Source organism: Zonotrichia leucophrys, chromosome 20, assembly GCF_028769735.1.
Source record: "Zonotrichia leucophrys gambelii isolate GWCS_2022_RI chromosome 20, RI_Zleu_2.0, whole genome shotgun sequence".
Classification (NCBI taxonomy): domain Eukaryota; kingdom Metazoa; phylum Chordata; class Aves; order Passeriformes; family Passerellidae; genus Zonotrichia; species Zonotrichia leucophrys.
In genome coordinates, this window is record NC_088189.1 from 6,101,397 (window position 1) to 6,119,601 (window position 18,205).

The 18,205-nt window shown below is 48.1% G+C and overlaps 1 protein-coding gene across 2 annotated transcripts in view; it reads right to left on the minus strand.

Moving 5' to 3' along the window:
- Window positions 1-132: 132 nt before the first annotated feature.
- LOC135456122 (peroxidasin homolog) overlaps window positions 133-18,205 on the minus strand; it is a 42,053-nt gene continuing 23,980 nt past the window's right edge. Inside the window, exons 8-24 of one of the 2 annotated variants that reach the window (XR_010442464.1) lie at window positions 18,010-18,127; window positions 16,329-16,498; window positions 15,596-15,868; window positions 15,327-15,443; window positions 13,090-13,248; window positions 12,174-12,286; window positions 11,429-11,585; window positions 9,744-9,852; window positions 8,831-8,988; window positions 6,095-7,598; window positions 5,498-5,632; window positions 4,716-4,924; window positions 3,775-3,889; window positions 3,358-3,451; window positions 2,762-2,879; window positions 910-1,476; window positions 133-223 (exon numbers count right to left, since the gene is read on the minus strand). Coding sequence is in view for 1 of the 2 variants with exons in the window: in XM_064729799.1 (XP_064585869.1) it covers window positions 2,784-2,879; window positions 3,358-3,451; window positions 3,775-3,889; window positions 4,716-4,924; window positions 5,498-5,632; window positions 6,095-7,598; window positions 8,831-8,988; window positions 9,744-9,852; window positions 11,429-11,585; window positions 12,174-12,286; window positions 13,090-13,248; window positions 15,327-15,443; window positions 15,596-15,868; window positions 16,329-16,498; window positions 18,010-18,127 (3,527 nt within the window). In the remaining variant the exon portion in view is untranslated. Of the gene's footprint in view, window positions 224-252; window positions 1,477-2,761; window positions 2,880-3,357; window positions 3,452-3,774; window positions 3,890-4,715; window positions 4,925-5,497; window positions 5,633-6,094; window positions 7,599-8,830; window positions 8,989-9,743; window positions 9,853-11,428; window positions 11,586-12,173; window positions 12,287-13,089; window positions 13,249-15,326; window positions 15,444-15,595; window positions 15,869-16,328; window positions 16,499-18,009; window positions 18,128-18,205 lie in introns of those variants that run through there. The other variant, XM_064729799.1, reaches the window with a different exon arrangement.

Consider the following 18,205-nt stretch of genomic DNA (forward strand, 5'->3'; position numbering starts at 1 on the left):
CTAAATACTGCCTCTGAGCTGAGCCTACCAGACATGCAGAGCACACACTCATCCCTGCAAACCTCTGTCTGCACAGGACACACACGCACAGCTCAGCCCCATGCCAGGAAAGAGATGATAAATCACAATCTTTTTCTAGTAGTTTTTTTTTTTATTATTATTTTCCTATTCAGTTCCAGGAGCATTCCTGCTGCTTCGAATCCCTTTTAGTACTATAAAACACCTAAAAAAAAAAAAAAGAAAAAGCATGTTTGTAGAAGTTTCTGGTCCTTGCGCTGTGGGAAAGAAAGTGGGAGGATGCAGTAAAAGTGATAAAGATAAGGAAGGCACAGATATCTGATGGATCAAGTATTTCCTCTTCAGTCCCCGTGACCAGCTTACAAGGATGTATTAAAAACCAATCTGTCCACAGGTTTGGGGTTGTGGTGGGCACACAGGGACTTCAGTTCTAGCACCACTAAGGAGCACCTCCAAAGAGCACCCAAACCAGCAGAGCTGCCTGCACAGCCCTGGTTTGGCTGCAGAGCACCAGGGAGCCACAAACACAAACAGCATTTTGCATCCACCCAAAACCCACAGCGTGGCCTCCCAGCCTAATTGACAGAAACCAGCAGCTCCCCTCCACTAATGAGAGCACACATTACACCTAATTAGCTGACGTTCTGTGCCAGGTCCTGTTACGTTTCCACTCAAAATACATCTTCCAGCAAAGAGCCTTCTTGGAGGAAAAAAAGGAAGAGGAGCATAATTCCAATTAAGCTCCTAAATGAGAAGAAAGTTGGAGAATGGAGGTCATGCTGAGGAAAATGGCTTTGAGGAATGGCAGGTGACTCTGGGACCATGGGATGTACCACTTGTCACACATGGCTGGCAAAGCACAGTTGGAGATCCAGGGTGGTCACACTGTACCTGGCCCCCAACCCTGAGGTTCCTCTTGGTCTTTTTGACGGCATCAGAAGATGGCTGGGGTTTCCTCTGGGCTTCATGTGTCTGTTTTATTTTTTAGTGATTTCTCCAGATGTTTCCTGGCACCACAGTGCACTTGGGGAAGGTTTAGCCTCTTAATGAATTGTTTTGGATGGGTGTCCAAGGGACAGTTCACACAAGGGCTGGTGGGTCATGACAGCAGTGCACGGGAAGAGGAGCAGAGTAGAACAGTGGCATCAAAGAAGCTGCAATTTGTCTCTGTTTCCTGGGGGCTGTGGAGGAAAGAGGCACCTTGGCAGACTCTGAGCTGTCCCCATCGAGGGCAGAGCCCATCCCTGGGAGGCTGACAAGGGCAGGAAGGGTCCAGGGGCTGAGGGGCTCGTAGACAGTCAGTGCAGAGGGTTCAATACAGGCAGAAGTACAGTGGTCCTGGGACAGGGGGTGGCACAGGAGGTGTGAGAGCAGGCACAGCACCATGGTGGCTCTCTGAGCCCTGTAGGGGTGGCTTGGACTGGCTGGTGGAGAGCAGGAGTGCAGGTCACAGGGCACCTGAAATGGCACAAGAAAGCAGAAAAGCTCTGTAAGAGCAGCTGCAGGCAGAGTCAGCTGTAGAGTGCCTGGCAGGTCTGAGGCAGGAAGACCCTTAAATCCACAGTAATACTTTTCAGGGACCCTGTAAATCCAGGCCTCATCAAGGATCTGAAATGATGGCAAGGAAAAGCCAATTCATACACCACCCTGCACTCTGTCACATTTCTGAAGCAGAGTCACTGTTTGAGTGGAAAATCTGTGAAGACCAGAACACCAACTCATGCTGATAAACAGCCTGGCCAGCCTCCAGGCTTTCTCTTTCTGCTTTTTCCTGTGTTTATCAGCACAGCTCAGCCTTTGCTTGCCCCATCCTTTAATCTAACTCCCAGAGAATGAATGCTCCTCCTAGCACTGACTGTCTGGCAGAACTGCACTTCTCAAAACTCCTCTGCTCCTCTCCCTGAAGTAATCATTTGCAACACATAAAACCCATTCACCACCTTCCCCAGATTGGCAGGTGCCAGGGAGCTGTTCAGCCTCTCTGCAAGGCTGCAGGGATCTCCATGGGAAGCAGGAGAAGGGAGCTCAGGCTGTGTTCCCCATGCCCATGAGCACCTGGACTGGAGTTGTGGCCAGGCCTGTGTCACTGCTGAGAAGCAGGGGGAGTCCCCAGGCTGGCAGGGGCTGACAGGGACTCTACACAGGCACCCACCAGCTGTGTTGCTCTGGTTTGGGATCAGCAAACAGAGCACTGGTGCCTTCAGGAGTGAGGAGCATGGTGACTCAGACGGGCAGGGGGAAATCTCTGCCAGTTTGTAAGCAAATGAGGGATTGCTCCATCTGCCCAGATGTCCTTGTTCCCCAGGGGAGGAACCAGTCCATCCACTCCATCACTGAGCTTTGTGATATCCCTCCCCACAAAGGTCCTTCCGAGGCTCTTGGATTTGGGGTTATGACATTAAATGTTGTTAGAATAAACCTACCCAGAGTCCCGGGAGAATAGGCCCAGGAGACCTCACCCAAACCACCTGGTCCATCCTATACTTATGTCTTTCCCCATCTTTGCCAAACCAGTTCCTAGAGGACCTCCAGGAATGGATACGCCACCACGTCCCCAGACAGCCCATTCCAGTGAGTCACTAATCACTGCCAGCAGAAACAAGTGTCTAACCTGCTCCATTTAAGGCTATTACTTCATGTCCCATTCATCCCCTCATTGCTCCATCCTCCCTGCATGGGAACACTGCTGAGGTGTCCCCCACACTGACCCTGTGGGGCCCCAGCCCAGAACAAACACACTGACCTTACACAAGGAGGTAACATGGTCATCTTTTTCTCCATTTGTCCCCAATCTTCCTGCCCTGTCCACGTGTGCTGCTGCTCCTGTGGTGCCACCTCAGCTGGCTCTCTAGTGCATTCACCTGGAGGGGAGAGAGCAGCAGATCTGAGAGTAGTCTGCAAAACTGCACAGGTAATCTTTAACCTATCCCAAACACAGGGATTCTTCACCACTGCACAGGTAATCTTTAACTTATCCCAAATGCAGGGATTCTTCACCACTGCACAGCTAATCTTTACCCTGTCCCAAATGCAGGGAGTCTGCACAGGTAATCTTTAATCTGTCCCAAATGCAGGGAGTCTGCACCACTGCACAAGTAATCTTTAACCTGTCCCAAATGCAGGGAGTCTGCACCACTGCATAGATAATCTTCAACCTGTCCCAAATTCAAGGAGTCTGCACAGGTAATCTTTAACCTGCTCCAAATACAAGGAGTCTGCACCATGGCACAGGTAATCTTTAATCTGCCCCCCAAATACAAGAAGAAAATGCTGGCTCATGTTTTCTTTGCTGAGGTTCATGACCCCATGAAGGACAAATATTGGGACACCAAGTGTTACCTGTTTCCGTAGGGAAGTGACTGTCTTCTCCAGTTCAGCCACAAGGGACTCAAGGTTCTCTCTGGAGGAAGAGCTTGGAGAGGGTGCCTCGTCTCTGGGGTCAGGGATAAAATGTGAAACGGGTTATGCAAACTGCAGCTTCCTAGGGGAGGGAATCATTTTGCCTTCTCCAACATCAGCGTCCAAGTGAGCATCAAAGGGAAGGGCCCAGCTGCCAAAGAGCCCCTCAGCCCAGGTATTTACATATCAGAGCTGGGCTCTGCACTCAAGTGTGGAGGACTGGCTGAGCTCAGCATCCCTCTACTGATCCACCCCTGACCCCAGATCTCTGCAAAGTGCCAGATTCAGAGGCATGAATGGACTGAGTTATTGAAACTTCTGTTTCATAAACTGCAGGAAGAAGGGGTGATACTGCACCTGGGCAAGGCAGGCTGGTGCTTTGCAGGGTTTTCCTCTGGGTAGCTGAAGCCAGGAGACCTCTTGCTTCGGAAGCGCTGCGAAAGAGCCCTGAACTGCCCTCGTGTCCTGCAGTCTTGGGAAGGAAGGGAAAGTCTGCAGTGAGCACTGCTGTTTGAAACAGGACGGTGTGAGCTGCAGCAGCACAAGGCAGAGCTGCCCTTCTGCACCATCCACCCTGGACACGTCTCTTGGGCCAGAGGGAAGGAGGCAACCCAGGTGTGGGAAAGGGTGTGCATCACTCATGGATTACCATGTCTCAAATGGACATCTGAACCAGAATGCAGCCCAAGGGGACCATGGCAGGATCTGAGGCTTAATAGCAGAGATTTAGGCTCCCAAATGAATCTGTGAAGTGGCATGTGGTGGGGATTATGTCCTGTTTCAGTCTCTTCCTCAGCCAGAGACCAGAGCCCTCAGTGAGGTGGGCTTTCAGACAGATTAAATGAAGCTAACAAAGTTAACAGGCTTCCTATAGAAGTGGCCAATATCCCAAACCTCTCAGGGTTTAAGAAGCATTTAGATACAATAATAATTAAGACATAATTAATAATTTGCTTTAACTTTTGATTAGCCCTGCATTGGTCAGATGATTGGACAGGAGGATTGCTGCAGGTCCTTTACAGCTGAAATATTCTATTCTATTCTATTCTATTCTATTCTATTCTATTCTATTCTATTCTATTCTATTCTATTCTATTCTATTCTATTCCATTCCATTCCATTCCATTCCATTCCATTCCTATTCTGTATTCAATTTTCTTTGCACCCATTTGCTGACACAGGGGTCTCATGGTGCAGCCAGAAATCAGCTACAATTCCATAAAAGCTGCTGTGGCACGTGACAAATGCCACCCAGAGTGGTGCCCACAGCAGTCAGTGCCAGAGCATCCCCTCCTTACCCTCACAACACTCCTGCCACAGGCGGAGGTCCACGGCAGGGATCTCCTCACAGCTGACCATGCCCTGCAGGTATGATGGCACCTGGAACACGTCCCTCTGCAGCTGCTGGATGTGGTCACTGTTGTCACAGATGACACGAGCCAGGGACGCCTGTCTGATCTGAGTCAGCTGTGCCGGCGTGAACACTCCGGGGTTCTCATACCAAAATCTGCAGTGGGGTGTAATCACAGCATGACTCAGGATGGGAGAGGAGGGAGTGTGAGTGAGTGAGTGAGTGAGTGAGTGAGTGAGTGAGTGAGTGAGTGAGGCTGGGAGAGGAAGATGAGCTCCCTGACATCTGTGTGGCAGCACCCACACCCCTCAAAATGAGCGTCTGCTCCGGTGTCAGGTGGCTGCAAACACAGATGGCTTTTTCTGAACCACAAGCCCCTGTGCTCCTGCCCTAAGTGCATCACCAGGCAAAGGTGTCTTGTTCACACAAGCAGCAAATAGGGATTAGATAGAAGCTCCCGTGGACATTTTCTACAATTTTCATGAGACACTGGGAACATCCTCAATGATTCCCAGTGTTCTGTAGTGAAATGAGAATCATTAAATCAGGAAAGGACACCTTGACAGTAACTGTGACAAGAGTTCTTGCAAATACACTGGACACAGAACACTGTTCCTCATATCACAAGACAATAAATAAGAAAAAAATACATATTCTGCTTTTTCCTGTAAGGCAAAAAACCTCCCAAAGAGAATACCAAAGGATTTGGGATGATTCCGATGGCAATACCTGTCTCCATCCCTCAGCCTTCTGAACTGAGTCGTTAACAGGCACATCAGTGTTGGTCCCACTCTGGTCCCAGGGACAAGATCCTCCACCATAAGTGCTGGAAACAGGTCAATATTTTTGGTAGTTCCATATAAACTGCAGGATAACAGATATTAAAAAAAAAAGTTAAAAGGCTCTCAAAGAGTGGGGATAATATATATCTGATACCAACACAGAAATCTGTATATCAGGAACTCATCTGGACAATATTTTTAATGGTTTTATCTAAAAGACAATAGGATAAAGACCTGCCTTGGAAGAGGCAGACAGGGCAGATAGGACACAGTTTAATCTGACTGGAAAATAGCTCCAAGGCTCAATCTGCTCCCAAACTACACCACAGCAGTGCCTGACAACATTCCACCCAAAACCAGACTGATCACTTGGAGAAACTTCATTTGTCTAACCTCATTGTTAAACCACAGTTATTACCCTATCTTAATATCTGTGGGGGGAAATATCTGGGAAGGTTAATCCATGGGTGTATTGGAAGAAGCAGGAACTTTCAACTAACTGGTCTCCAGTAATTTTGATCCTTCCACATCCAGGCTACAGTACCTCCTGAGCTTTTCTCTGATCTCCAAGTTCTTTATCTCATTTCGGAGGTCCTCAAACTCCTGTGCAGAGGAGAGGTTGCAGAAGACCCTGAAGTCATTGTAGGGTGGGATGCCATGGTCTCGCCCTCTCTGGATGTTGATAGCAGCCAAGTCCAGTGACACAGAGTGCGCCATGGAGAAGAGTTTCTCTGTCAGCTCCATGTTGAGGAGTTCAGAGGGCACCCGCATTTTCCCAGGAACCCCAAACAGCCCACGGAGGAGGGGGTCAATCCCCCCTTCCTGCATGATCCTGAAAGGGGAGAAGAAGGCCTTGTGCAGGGGGATGTGGCCTTGTGGGATGGGCTGGAAGGTCTCGTTCAGCCGGTACAGGATGGGGTTGATCAAGGTGTGCCCAAAGCGGAACGCGGCCGTGGCAAAGGCGTTGAGAATCCCCGCGTTGACGTTGGGGTTGTAGCCTTTGTACTCACCCAGCATCTTCATCCCAGCCTCCCCGAGGACCTTGGGCAGCCACTGGGCATAGGTGATGTGCTGCATCTGGGCACCCACAATCTTCCTCGCCTCGTGGTACAGGAGATCCCCATCCCAGTGCGGGTTGAGGGCAGCCAGCTCGGTGGCAATGCGGTTGTGCTCCCTGAACCACAGCGTGTGCATGGCCGTGAGCCCCAGCTGCTCGTTGGCACGGTGGTCTCCCGCCAGGAAGCACGGCACGGGGCTCTCATTCTCATCCCTCATGCACTCTGTGGGTGGCCCCACAGCAAAGGGAAGGAGGTGCTTCCCCGAGCTGGGCACAACTTGCCCTCTCTTCAGCAGCCCTCTCCGGCCACTCAGATCCCGCAGCTCCCGCGATTCCTGCTCCGTGCTGCCGTAAACGTTGGAGGCGTCGATGTAGGATGTCAGGTGGTTGATCTGCTCCCTGGCATAGACAGAGTTCATCAGCAGGGAGGTCATGCCGCTGCCACACACGGGGCTGGAGCGCACAAAGAACATGCAGCGCCCGTTCCTCACGCGGGGGTCATTGGCAGGGACGGTGATGGAGAAGCAGGGAGGGTCGTTGGTGCACACCTCGCTGCAAGGGGCTCCGTCTGAGAAACGGGACATGCTGATGGCTGCCACCGTCTGGTCCATGTCGTGGTCCAGGAACTGGCCCCACTGCATGAGCATGTGCGTGAACTGGTCATCGGGGGTGATGGTCTCAGTCCCGATCATGGCGGTGGAGACAAGGCGAGGTAGAGGAAGGGGCAGATCCCTGGCATCTTCTGCCAAGGAAAACCCTCGGGGCAGGTTAAACCCATTCTGGTAGGCAGGTTTGAGGAGCCTCTGGAAGGCTGTGAGGGATGCACCCCACATGGGGTGCTGGAGGTTGTTACAAGAGCCGTCGTGGGTCCTGTACTTCTTGTGGAAGCAGATGTCGGAGCAGTTGGGCGTGCGGCGGTGCGCGGAGCAGCCCGACAGGTTGGCGATCATGGTCAGGTAGTGAGGGGACACCAGGTCATTGTAGCGATAGCCTGCAGAGGGAAGGGCAGAGCACCAGGTCAGGCATCACCTGCAGCCTCCTGATTCCCACTGTCCCATGGAACAGCTCTGTGTGAAAACCCCTGTCAGGATAGGCCGGGTCTCTGAGCATGGTGTTGCTGTAGGATTTATGGGAAGCCAAGGAAGCACAGGATCATATCTGACCCACAAAGCAAAAAAGAAAGGAAAAAGAGTTTAACTGCACAGAGCTGGAAAACAGAAATGTTGTGACTGGCAGAGCAAACTGTGGGGGTGGTCTTGGTCCCTATTCTAGGTTTATTTTATAGCTCCCTGGGTTTTTGCTGCCACCATGAGCTCTGTCACCCACCCAAGCTCTACGTGACGAGCAGCAGGAAGCCGTGGGTGACTGCCAGGGCACTGCTGGCCCGTGTGAAAGCGCTGAATGATGCTGCATTGTGTGGATGCTGACAGGGCAATGAGGAGAAGCTGGCAGTCCAACCAGCCCAGACCAGACCTGCTGCCTGGAGAGACATTCCTTGCACCCTGGAATACATCCAGGCAGGAAAAAATATTTACAGGCCCCAAACACACAATGCCTGCTACATGATGAATCACACGTACAGGTAGAAGCACACAGTGTACACGAATGTTTGTTATATATTAAGGAAGTGCCAGGTAGGAAGTTCTGGGCTCCAGCTACTGCATGATTAGACCTCATTAGGTACTTTTGGTGTTACATTGCTTTGTTGTTTGCTGTCTTACCTCGATAGAAGGAACCTGAGTTGCTGGGACTTAGCTAAGTTTGTAGCTAAGAGGTAAAAGTAGTAGAGACAGAAAAGGGAATCCCACTTCCTCTGTAACAGCACCCTAATACTGCAGAGTTCACAGCACTGTTCTCGTTGCCATTTGGAGAGCAGGAAACATCTCAGACCCACAAGGATACTCCTTTATCAGTGAGATAGCTGATACTTTTTTAAATAGAGCTTTTATAGCCGTCTAAGAAACCTTTACCAAAACAGGAATTAAAATATTTTCCTGGGTATCAAATTGGTTCAGTGAACATAAGACCAGCCCTTCAGCTGTTAAAAAAAAAATGAGACATAGAAAGAATTGCCACCCAGACAGCACATTTCTTGATATACCCAACATTTATCTGGATTTTTGATACTCCACTGCACAGTTTGAACTTCCTGGATGTCTACACACCATTGTTTTCATTTCATCCTGCACACAAAATTAAGAAGGGAAATAAAATCTCTCCTACCTGTGACATTCATGTCCACAATCAGCCCTTGCTGCACGTGCTCCTGAATCAGCTGCAGGGTCCTTTCAAAGATCTCCCCTGCCCTGGCTGTCTCGAGGGTGTAGGGGTCCCTCGGGTAGCGGAACAGAGCCAGGAGGTCATTTGGAGTCTTGGGGCGCCTGTTTCCAGGAATTAAAAGTGATGCAGGATCATTAAAATTAATCAACTCTGCCCAGGGCACTGAGACCCTACAAGCAGCAAGAGTCAGGCTCTAAGCTGGTCTAGTGCTTGGCCCCCAAATTAGTGCATAAGACCAACATGGCTCGTCTGCACATTGCAGATGATTAAAGAAAGGATATTTTTCCCCAGGAAAATGCACATATTTAATTCCCTCAGTTTCTCTGGGTTTTTTCTGTGATAGTAATTTATTTTTTCACTTTTCAACAGCTGAAACCCAGAGGGTTTCTGGCTTAATACAAACTATCCATCCTTCCAATAAAAACATATATTGGGGTAGAAAAGGATTGAATCATATTCACTCGAGAATTTATTTTTTCTTGAGGAAATGGTTGGAATTTTTATATTATTATTTCTGTACACCCTCCACAAAGTCAGTTGCATTCATAAAATGACTCCTTTGATAATTTTCCTTTTTATTCACTATCTCCACAGCCAACTCGAGCTGACAAAACGCAGATAGAAGTGGCATAAGAGATGATGCTTATGTATCTCACTTTTCCAGAATCCCAAATCTGTTGGGAAGCTCTATCACATCCTACAGGGTGCAGCTTCAACCTCCAGCACTCGAAAAAATCCTGTATCTTTGCTTTGCGGGCTGCCAGTGCTAAAATGAGCTTTGATAAAGCTTCATTTCTTGTGGGTTTTTATCACTTTTCTGCCTCAGGCCGCAGCTCCAGGCCCTTGGCACACTCACTTGCTGAAGAGCTCGGTCCGTGTGGAGTTGATGGCGTGGTCCACGCTGCTGATGGCCTCGCGCAGTGACGTGGCCACAAACGTGTCCCCGCTCCGCCCCACGTCCGTGGCTGCCCAAAGCACAGAGAAACAACAAAACACTCTCAATTTGCTTCGATATTAATGGGCCCTCCCAGCTCATGAAAATCTGTGCAGCAGCACCAGCTCTGGGGACCGCGCTGCAGAACAAACAGCGTTTCTGTTTGTAATATCAATACCATGAATTTATTTTGTTTATTCTGAAGAATGTGAACTGCCTGAAAAAGGAGGTGACTTTTTCAGGAGATGTCTGTGGGCACACATTCAGAGTTTTCTCCTGTAGAGCTTTGCAAAAAAAAGGCCTGTTTTGGTTAGTGGTTAAACTGCAAAAAGAAAATGGAAAAATCACAGTGGGTTAATCCAAAAGAATATATTTGCTTCCCACAAAGGTACTTGTCAAATTGATGAAATTAATTTAAATATTAAATTGGGCACCCACATATATTAATATATAATCATATATTAATTTTCTGTTTGTGGAAGGCTTTACTTATTAATTATTGCTAGTATTTAATAGATATTTATGATAATAATAGTCCAAACTTAGTGTTAACACATTTGCTACATTATTTTAGATAAAAATAACAAAGTTGTTGTTGGAATGCCTTCAGAAGTACAGACATCACTTCTTTAAAATTACTACAGGATGCATTTTTAAGCCAGGGCCTTTGTCACAGCTGAACAAACCAGTTCCCAGCTGGCTACTGGTGTAAGCTACAGCCAGCTGGTGAATGAGGCACCAATCAAGAACAAACCACAGAAATTATCTCAGGAACTATTTCAAACAACAAAGATGTTTCTGACTATTTTCAGCTCCTTGCTTACAGCCCCTGTATGGCATATGTTACTAAATTAATCTAATAAGCTACTCACTAGCCACTGTGGCTATTGCTGGAACAGCTCTTTACTTATATTTTAAACTTTTTGTTTGCCCTTGATTTCTTTTCTCCTTTTCCAGTTTTCTTACCCTCTAAAAGGTACAATTTCCACTCCTGAGCTCTGGTTTGACCAGCAGAGAAGAGCTACTCCTCCTTGATCATTACAGCTTCACTAACGCACAGAGCAGGAGATTGAAAACCAGACCTAGTTCCCATTCCCAAAAGTGGTGCAGAGTCTAAGGTAGCACTTGATGATCCTGAAGGTCTTTTCCAGCCTCACTGATTCTGTGAGTCTGTGATTCTATGGCTGAGCAGACATTTACACCCCTGCATTTGCAGTGACAATATTGTTCTGCTCCTCCCTTCCCTGGCATGCAAGATTTTGGCCAGATGATGATTTGTGAGCACACTGGCACATTTTAATAAGTTTGTCCCTCCCAGCAGAGGCAATAACTACACAGACACAGACAGCTGGGCTTGCAGGAGGAGGTTTAAGATAACACCTTTGGCTTTGCAGGGAGCAACTGCAGCTCAGCTGAGCAAACAGCGAGGGACAGCTGGGAGATGCGTGGGCTTTCACAAAGAGGTGACTCCAATCCAAAAGGACCTGTCTGCAAAGAAGCTGAAGAAATAATTTCTTACATAATTAACTGCTCAAAGTGTAGCTGTCAACCGAGCACAGCAGGTCCTTACAGGGGAGCCAGAGAAGGCTCGGGGGGAGATACAGTACCGGTGATAGTGAGCTGCATGGCACTCGAGGTGAAGCCAAAGGGGTTCCTTGCTATGCACTCGTATCTGCCCTGGTCAGCCACACCCAGGTCCTGAATGGAGAGGGTCCCATCCTGGCTGATGTGGAACTTGCCACTCTCTGTGATCTGGATGCCCTCCTGTTGCACCATATAAAGACAAGAAGCTGTGTCAGAGCACGGAAAGCTTCCCACCAGCCCAGCCTTCAGCCTGCTCAGCAAACCCAGGGATGGATGTGATGAGCAAATGTGGCCACCAGATGTTAGCATTGCTCTTCCAGAGAAACCAGAGAGACGTCCAAGGACACCTGTTCCTGATGGGAACCACAGTGAGGAGGTCCCTGCTCAGCTCCCTCCCCAGGTTGTCCCCACAATGACACCCCACACAGCCAGGCTGGCTGGAACAAATCCCAGGCCCTCATGCCCCCACAGAAGTTTCATGGCACAGAATTAAGTTGAAATATTTTCAGTTTTAGGACAACCTGGAACTGATGGATTTTTGCTGGCTTGACCTGCAAATCCCAGCTTTTGCTGGCTCTGACAGCATCACTCAAACCCAGTCTCTCAGCCTGGCTGGTGGCAGATGTGACTTTAGTTTTGAATTTTTTTATTCTCTTGCTTCTTAACATCTTTCTTCTGCCCTGCCACAACCTAAACTTGCTCTGCTGCCCTCTCAGGCCTTTCCTTCTGCTCCCACTGCTGGTTGAGTGATGTGAAATCACCACGTACCTTGACCCAGGTGATGGTGGGCCTTGGGTCTCCCTGGGCAGCACAGGAAATGGAAACGTCCTGGCCTGTCTCTGCCACCAGGTCTTGGGGGGGATGGAGGAACACTGGGATCACTGTGCAAAACAGGGAAAAAAAGTCACTGGGGTGAAAAATGCACCAAGGAAATAAAGAAATCTGTGTGTAAAAAACCATCTCAGCATGGGGAACGCAGAGCTGCTGCTCGTGCAAGGGCTCTGCACAGGGGCAGCAGCAGCTCACCCTGTGCTCTCTGTCTCACTACCAAGCTCTCTGTTTATAAATTTATGTAATTTTTGTTCATTATTTTCTGCTCCTCTGCATCTCTACTTGGGGTAATTACACAGGAATGTGCTGCGCCATTTAAAATCCTTAATTCAAAGGCTTTCTAGAAAATATGCTCCATATATATTCTATTCTATTCTATTCTATTCTATTCTATTCTATTCTATTCTATTCTATTCTATTCTATTCTATTCTATTCTATTCTATTCTATTCTATTCTATTCTATTCTATTCTAAAATTATACTAAAGAAAGGGAAAGAATACATCACAAAGCTAGAAAAGAATGATGATAAAAACCCGTGGCACACTCAGTGAGTCCAACACAGCTGGCTGTGATTGGCCATTAATTAAAAACAATTCACACACTGGGTAAACAATTCTCCAAATCACATTCCAGAGGAGCAAGACATGGAGAAGCTGAGGCCTCTCATCTTGCCAGGAGAAGGAACCCTGGTTGAAGGGATTTTTCATGAAATATCACAGTGACAGTAGGTCAAATGCAGTCTTCCCTCGCGGGTCTGTGCCTTTCAGCACGGAAAGTTTAACATTCTCAGCATCCAGGGTTCCAACAATCTACCAAAAAAGCAATGTCACAGCTCTGCCAGCCCAGCTCACCTCGCGGGGTCACGGAGAGCTGCACGGGGACGCTCGTGCCGCCGATGGCGCTGATGGCGTGGCACTCGTACTGCCCGTGGTCGTGCAGGGCCACGCGCCCCACGCGCAGCGTGCCCGTGGCCAGCACGCTGTGCCGCCGGTCACTGGGCAAGGGCCCACCTGGGGGACCAAACAGCTCGTTAATTCCCTCATCCCACTGATGACAAAATGATTTTTGCTTTGGTGTGGTTTTCGTATCTATCCGCGGCTCTGGAAGTGGTTGTTGGATTGTTATAAAGTTTCCTAACGCTAGCACATTTCCTATTATGCCAACAAATTTCTGAGGGCTGGTTCTGATCTTGCTTCTTATGGGAATCAAGGACAAGACACCTTCCCAAGGCACTTCCTTGTGTATTAGACATGAACAACTAGCAGGGATGGAGGCTTCACAAGGAGTTGAACCAACAGGGTTACCTGTGTTTCTAACTAGGGATTCTTGTCAATTATGCAAATTTGCTGAACTTATAAAACTTTACTTGCCCTCTGTCACACGTGCTTTGACATGTGTGCATATTCAGCACATTTTCAGTGTGCAATTTGCCATATTTGCACCTGGATGCCTACACTTAAAGACCTGCTTTTATATTACTTCCTATATTAATATTGTCACAAAAGTGTTTTGTGTTGTTTCTAGATTCACTGTAGGGGTTTGTGTGATAGTCACCCATTTAATTTCTTACCCAGCATCAGTTGCCCTGAAATACCATCTATACACACTGAGTTGTCTTGTCTGATCAGCTGGGAAGAGCTGGAACCCTTTTTCTTTCCTCCTAAGTATTTTCTTAGTGCAGCCTGCAGATTTTTTTGACCCTTGATGGATAGCAAATCACTCTTCAATTATCCAAACTCTCTGTTTCATCAAATAAATGGGAACATTTGGCATCGTCTTTCTAAATTTTTTGGTCTGATTTTTTGGTCTGGAAACAGTTGTTTCAATATTTTCTCTATTTCAAGAGAAAAGCTAAAAATGAAACTGCTTTAACAAACCCAAATAAAATTACCAAAATTTGTCAGGCTAGCAACTTTTTTTTAAATATACTCCATTTTCCTCCATTTATTCATTCTCTACTTATTCATCCCAAACACTAAAACCCCCTATGTTCTCAAAAGTGGCTTTGAGATGAGCAATGCTCATCTTGTCTTGCTTTCAACATGTGAAAGCACTGTGAAGCTTCATTGGTTTTTTATTTATGGAGTGCCGAGTGCAAACCTGGTTACAAAGCAGTTATGAACCTCACTTCTTGTCACTGTGCTCCTTTCCATGTGCCTAGGATATATTTTCTGGAAAGTGGAGGAAAACAGGTTAAAGGAGATGGAGAACATGCTGGCAGAGCAGAATTTCAGCTGGTCCTTCTTAACTCCGTGTCAGGGCCATTGCTGTGGACGCTGGAACACAATACCCACAAAATCTCCACAGCCCTAAACCATTAATTATGGCTTATGAAGCATAAGGAAAAGTTGGAGGACCTCTGGGCCAAGCATTATTGGCTTCTGTCCCAGAAAGTGTTGGATGAGATCAGTTCAGTGGAGCCAGCATTAACAATTATTTGAGACTTTAAAAGTTCACCACCACCTGTTGTCCCAAAAGCTTTTTTCCTAAGCTATGAGAAAACTCTGAGGTGTGCCAGTGAATGGTGCCCTTCTCCAATGTGCTCCACAAGGGCAGCAAACCAGGGAAAATGACACAGAGCTGGGGACATGGTGGTACTGCAAAAGGAAGTGGTGGAATCATCCCCAGAAGTGTCAAAAAAAAGTGTAGATTTGGCATTTAGGGACACGGTTTAGTGGTCAACATGGCAGTGTTGGGTTAAGGGCTGGAATTCATGATCTTAGAGGTCTTTTTCCACTCAAACAATTCTGTGATTGATATGACCTGGAGGTTCCAGACCTTGCCTTTTCAGAGGAGGTGGGAAGCCACTGCAGGAAGAAGTGTAATGCTTTCCATGGGTTTCATGCTGAGGAAAACCATCACACTCTTTCCTTGTGACAGAGACTCATGATGCCCCTTCCTCAGTGTTCAACACCATCCTTGGTGATCTGCAACACACCTCCATGTGGGACTGGGTCTGTGCTGGTCACAATTTGTCCTGTGCCACCACTGCAAGCCACCACCCTGAGCCAGGAGCTCAGCCGTTCCCACCCACACCCCATGGATGATGGCATGGGAGAGAGAAGCCACAAATGAAGTTAGGCAGTACCTGCCCTTGTCCAGGTAATCACTGGGGGAGGGTGACCCTCAGCAGAGCAGGGGAAATCCACACTTTGTCCCTCAGTTACTGTCTGATCCGTGGGAATGACGAGAAACCTGGGAGAATCTGGAAGGGAAGGCAATGACTGAGCAGCAGGAAACACTCAGGGAGCTCATGGGAGCCGAATCAGCCACAAGACTCAAACACACCCCACTGACTAAACACAGTGTTCCAGAAATGTCCCAGAACCCTTCCAGGATCAGCCTGGGAGCCCTCACCTTGCACTATGATCCTTGCTGTGGCCTGGATGGAGCCCTCAGAGTTGCTGGCATTGCAGTTGTACTGCCCTTGCTCCGAGAAGGTGACGTTCTGGATGAAGAGTCCTCCAGAGCTGGTGATGGTGAAACGGGAATCCTGTGGTAGAGGAGAGCCCGTGCCAAGGGTCCAGCTGATGCGGGGCTGGGGGTGCCCAGAGACCCCACACTCCAGGGTGACACTTTCCCCAACCAGCACTTCAGTGTTCTGTGGCTGGATCACAAAGGTGGGCTTGGCTGGAAGGAAAGGAGAGCTTTAGGAGCCAGCTCTGCTGCTGGCAGATGGGCAGAAGTTGTTTGGGCTGCTCTGCAACCCAGAAACCCACTCTGGTTCTACCCTGACATCCAAATCCTCACTCTGAGCAATGCCCCCAGCATCTTCCTACACCTCCTCACACCCACTCACCCAGTGCTGGAGCATCCTCATGCCCATGTCCCCTTCACCCTGGGGAAGAATTCAGAATTCATCCCAGACTTCAGACTCCCTCCCCAGTCCCAATTACCTTCAATCCCTAAGTTCCTCTTTTCCCACTCCAGGGGGAACCCCTGAAGCTCAGTCCTCCCTTGCCTGCCTCAACTCTCTCCCCCAGCACACCAAGAACACCTTGGCACGTACAAAGCTGGGACTGACTCTGATTCAGCTCCATTCCTATCCCCAAGCCCCCAGGTCGTAAAGGGGTGCACAAAGCTCAATTACATGGGGTGCCAAAATAGCGCAGCACGACCTCCTGTGTCTTGACCTCCCCAGCAATGTTCTTGGCCATGCACTGGTAGACGCCCTTGTCCGACTCCTTGGTGTTCTGGATCATCAAGGTCCCATCTTGCAGCAGGTTCAGGCGGTTGTCATCTTTCATGTCAATCTTATTACTGAAAAAACAACCACAAACAGGGAAAATCTGAAAGGAATAAAGACTGGTGGTCCCCCTTCCAGGGGGATTTGGGGGCTTTGCATTGCAATAGGTTGGCATTTCTTGGAGCTATTCTGAAACTTCATGAAATTTGCAGCAAGAGTTCTGACTCACAGTGCTGAAGTGCAGCTCCAGCTCTGATTTGCTCCCTGGGTGAGCTGCTTTTTCTCTCACCACTGATTACACAGGACATTTACAGCCCATCAGGAGAGCACTCTGTTCCCGTGTCACAGCATTGCTGCCATTGTCAGGACATCCTGGCCCAGAATGCCTGTTCCCCTTACTCACTAAGTGCAAATTTAACAATGAATTAATATTGTTCTTGTGTGCAGCCATTGCTATTCAAGCTCCAGACTCAAAGGCCTGAGAGGAACAAAACACTCTGAGAAGTCACCATGGGACCTCAACACGGCTTGGACTCCAACCCAGCCCGAGAGCTGTGAAACATCTTCCTTTTCTCTGCAGTGACCTGTGGCTCCTGGATCCCAGCCCGTGGCAGAAGGTCCCAGTGCTGCATCCCATTTGTCCCAGCACGAAGGAATCTTGGATGGCTGCAGATGATGGAAAGGGAAGAAGGGACCTCTCTCCCCCCAGGACAAAGGCTGAACCCACTATGCAATCTAATCTGCTTGCTGGGCATTTATTTAATTCCCCTGGTGTCTCCTCTCTCCAGCCCTATCTCGTTTGTTGAGCATTTATTATCATTATCCTTCTCACAATGCTGTCTTTGGGAGCCTGCCAGCATTTCCCTAACAAAACCTTCCTTCCAAAGGGACTTAACTCAGCCATAAACTTTTGCTCTGGGCTGAAACTCTGCCTGGTGGGGGGTTTGCTGAAGAAGCACACATTGATCATTTTTATTAATAACCAAGCCCTGCTCAGGCTTCACCAGACAAGAAGCTCATAAAGCAGCAAGGCAGCTTCACTTCCACAGTGGGCAGAGAATATTTTATTGTGCAGCATTTCCCAGAACACTCTGGCATCTAGCACATAACCTATACAAGAATTTGCAAATTCTGTCCTTCAGTGGAGCACAGCAATTTTTCTCTTTGGAAAGAAACCTCATACCTAGCACAACCAGCCTTTAGTGAGAAGCATCTCAGCAGTTAACAAATGGCAAGCATGGTGGCTGAGAGGAACATGAAACTCTAATTTTATTTTTTTCCTGATCAAAAGACAACTGCTTTCAGCCTGCAGAGTATGTTTATAGGAAAGTTATAAGCTCTTGGAATCCATTACAAAAGCAGATGAAATATTTCAAATGCAGATGAAAACACCACTTGGATTATGTGGTCACCAGAGAATGCTGTTAAAAGGAAGGTAAATATAACTCATGAAATAACCATTTCTTTTTTTCTTCTTATATTTTTTTAATGTTGTGTGAAACAACTTTTGCAATTACAGGCAGGCACTGAAGAGCTCAGTGCGTGTAAACCTTTGCCACCCCAGGGCTCCTTGCATGTGACTTACTTGTTGTGCAGCCAGATGATGGCAGGCTTTGGGTTTCCTTCTGCCCTGCAGGTGAAATAAACTGTGTTTCCCAGGAGCACATCCACGTCCTGGGGCTCTGAGGTTATTCGAGGCCTCTCTGCAAAACACAATTTGAACACAACCCAGTCCAAAGCAGCACAAAAATTCAGCCCAGCTGGGGTGTGGTGGGGCACAC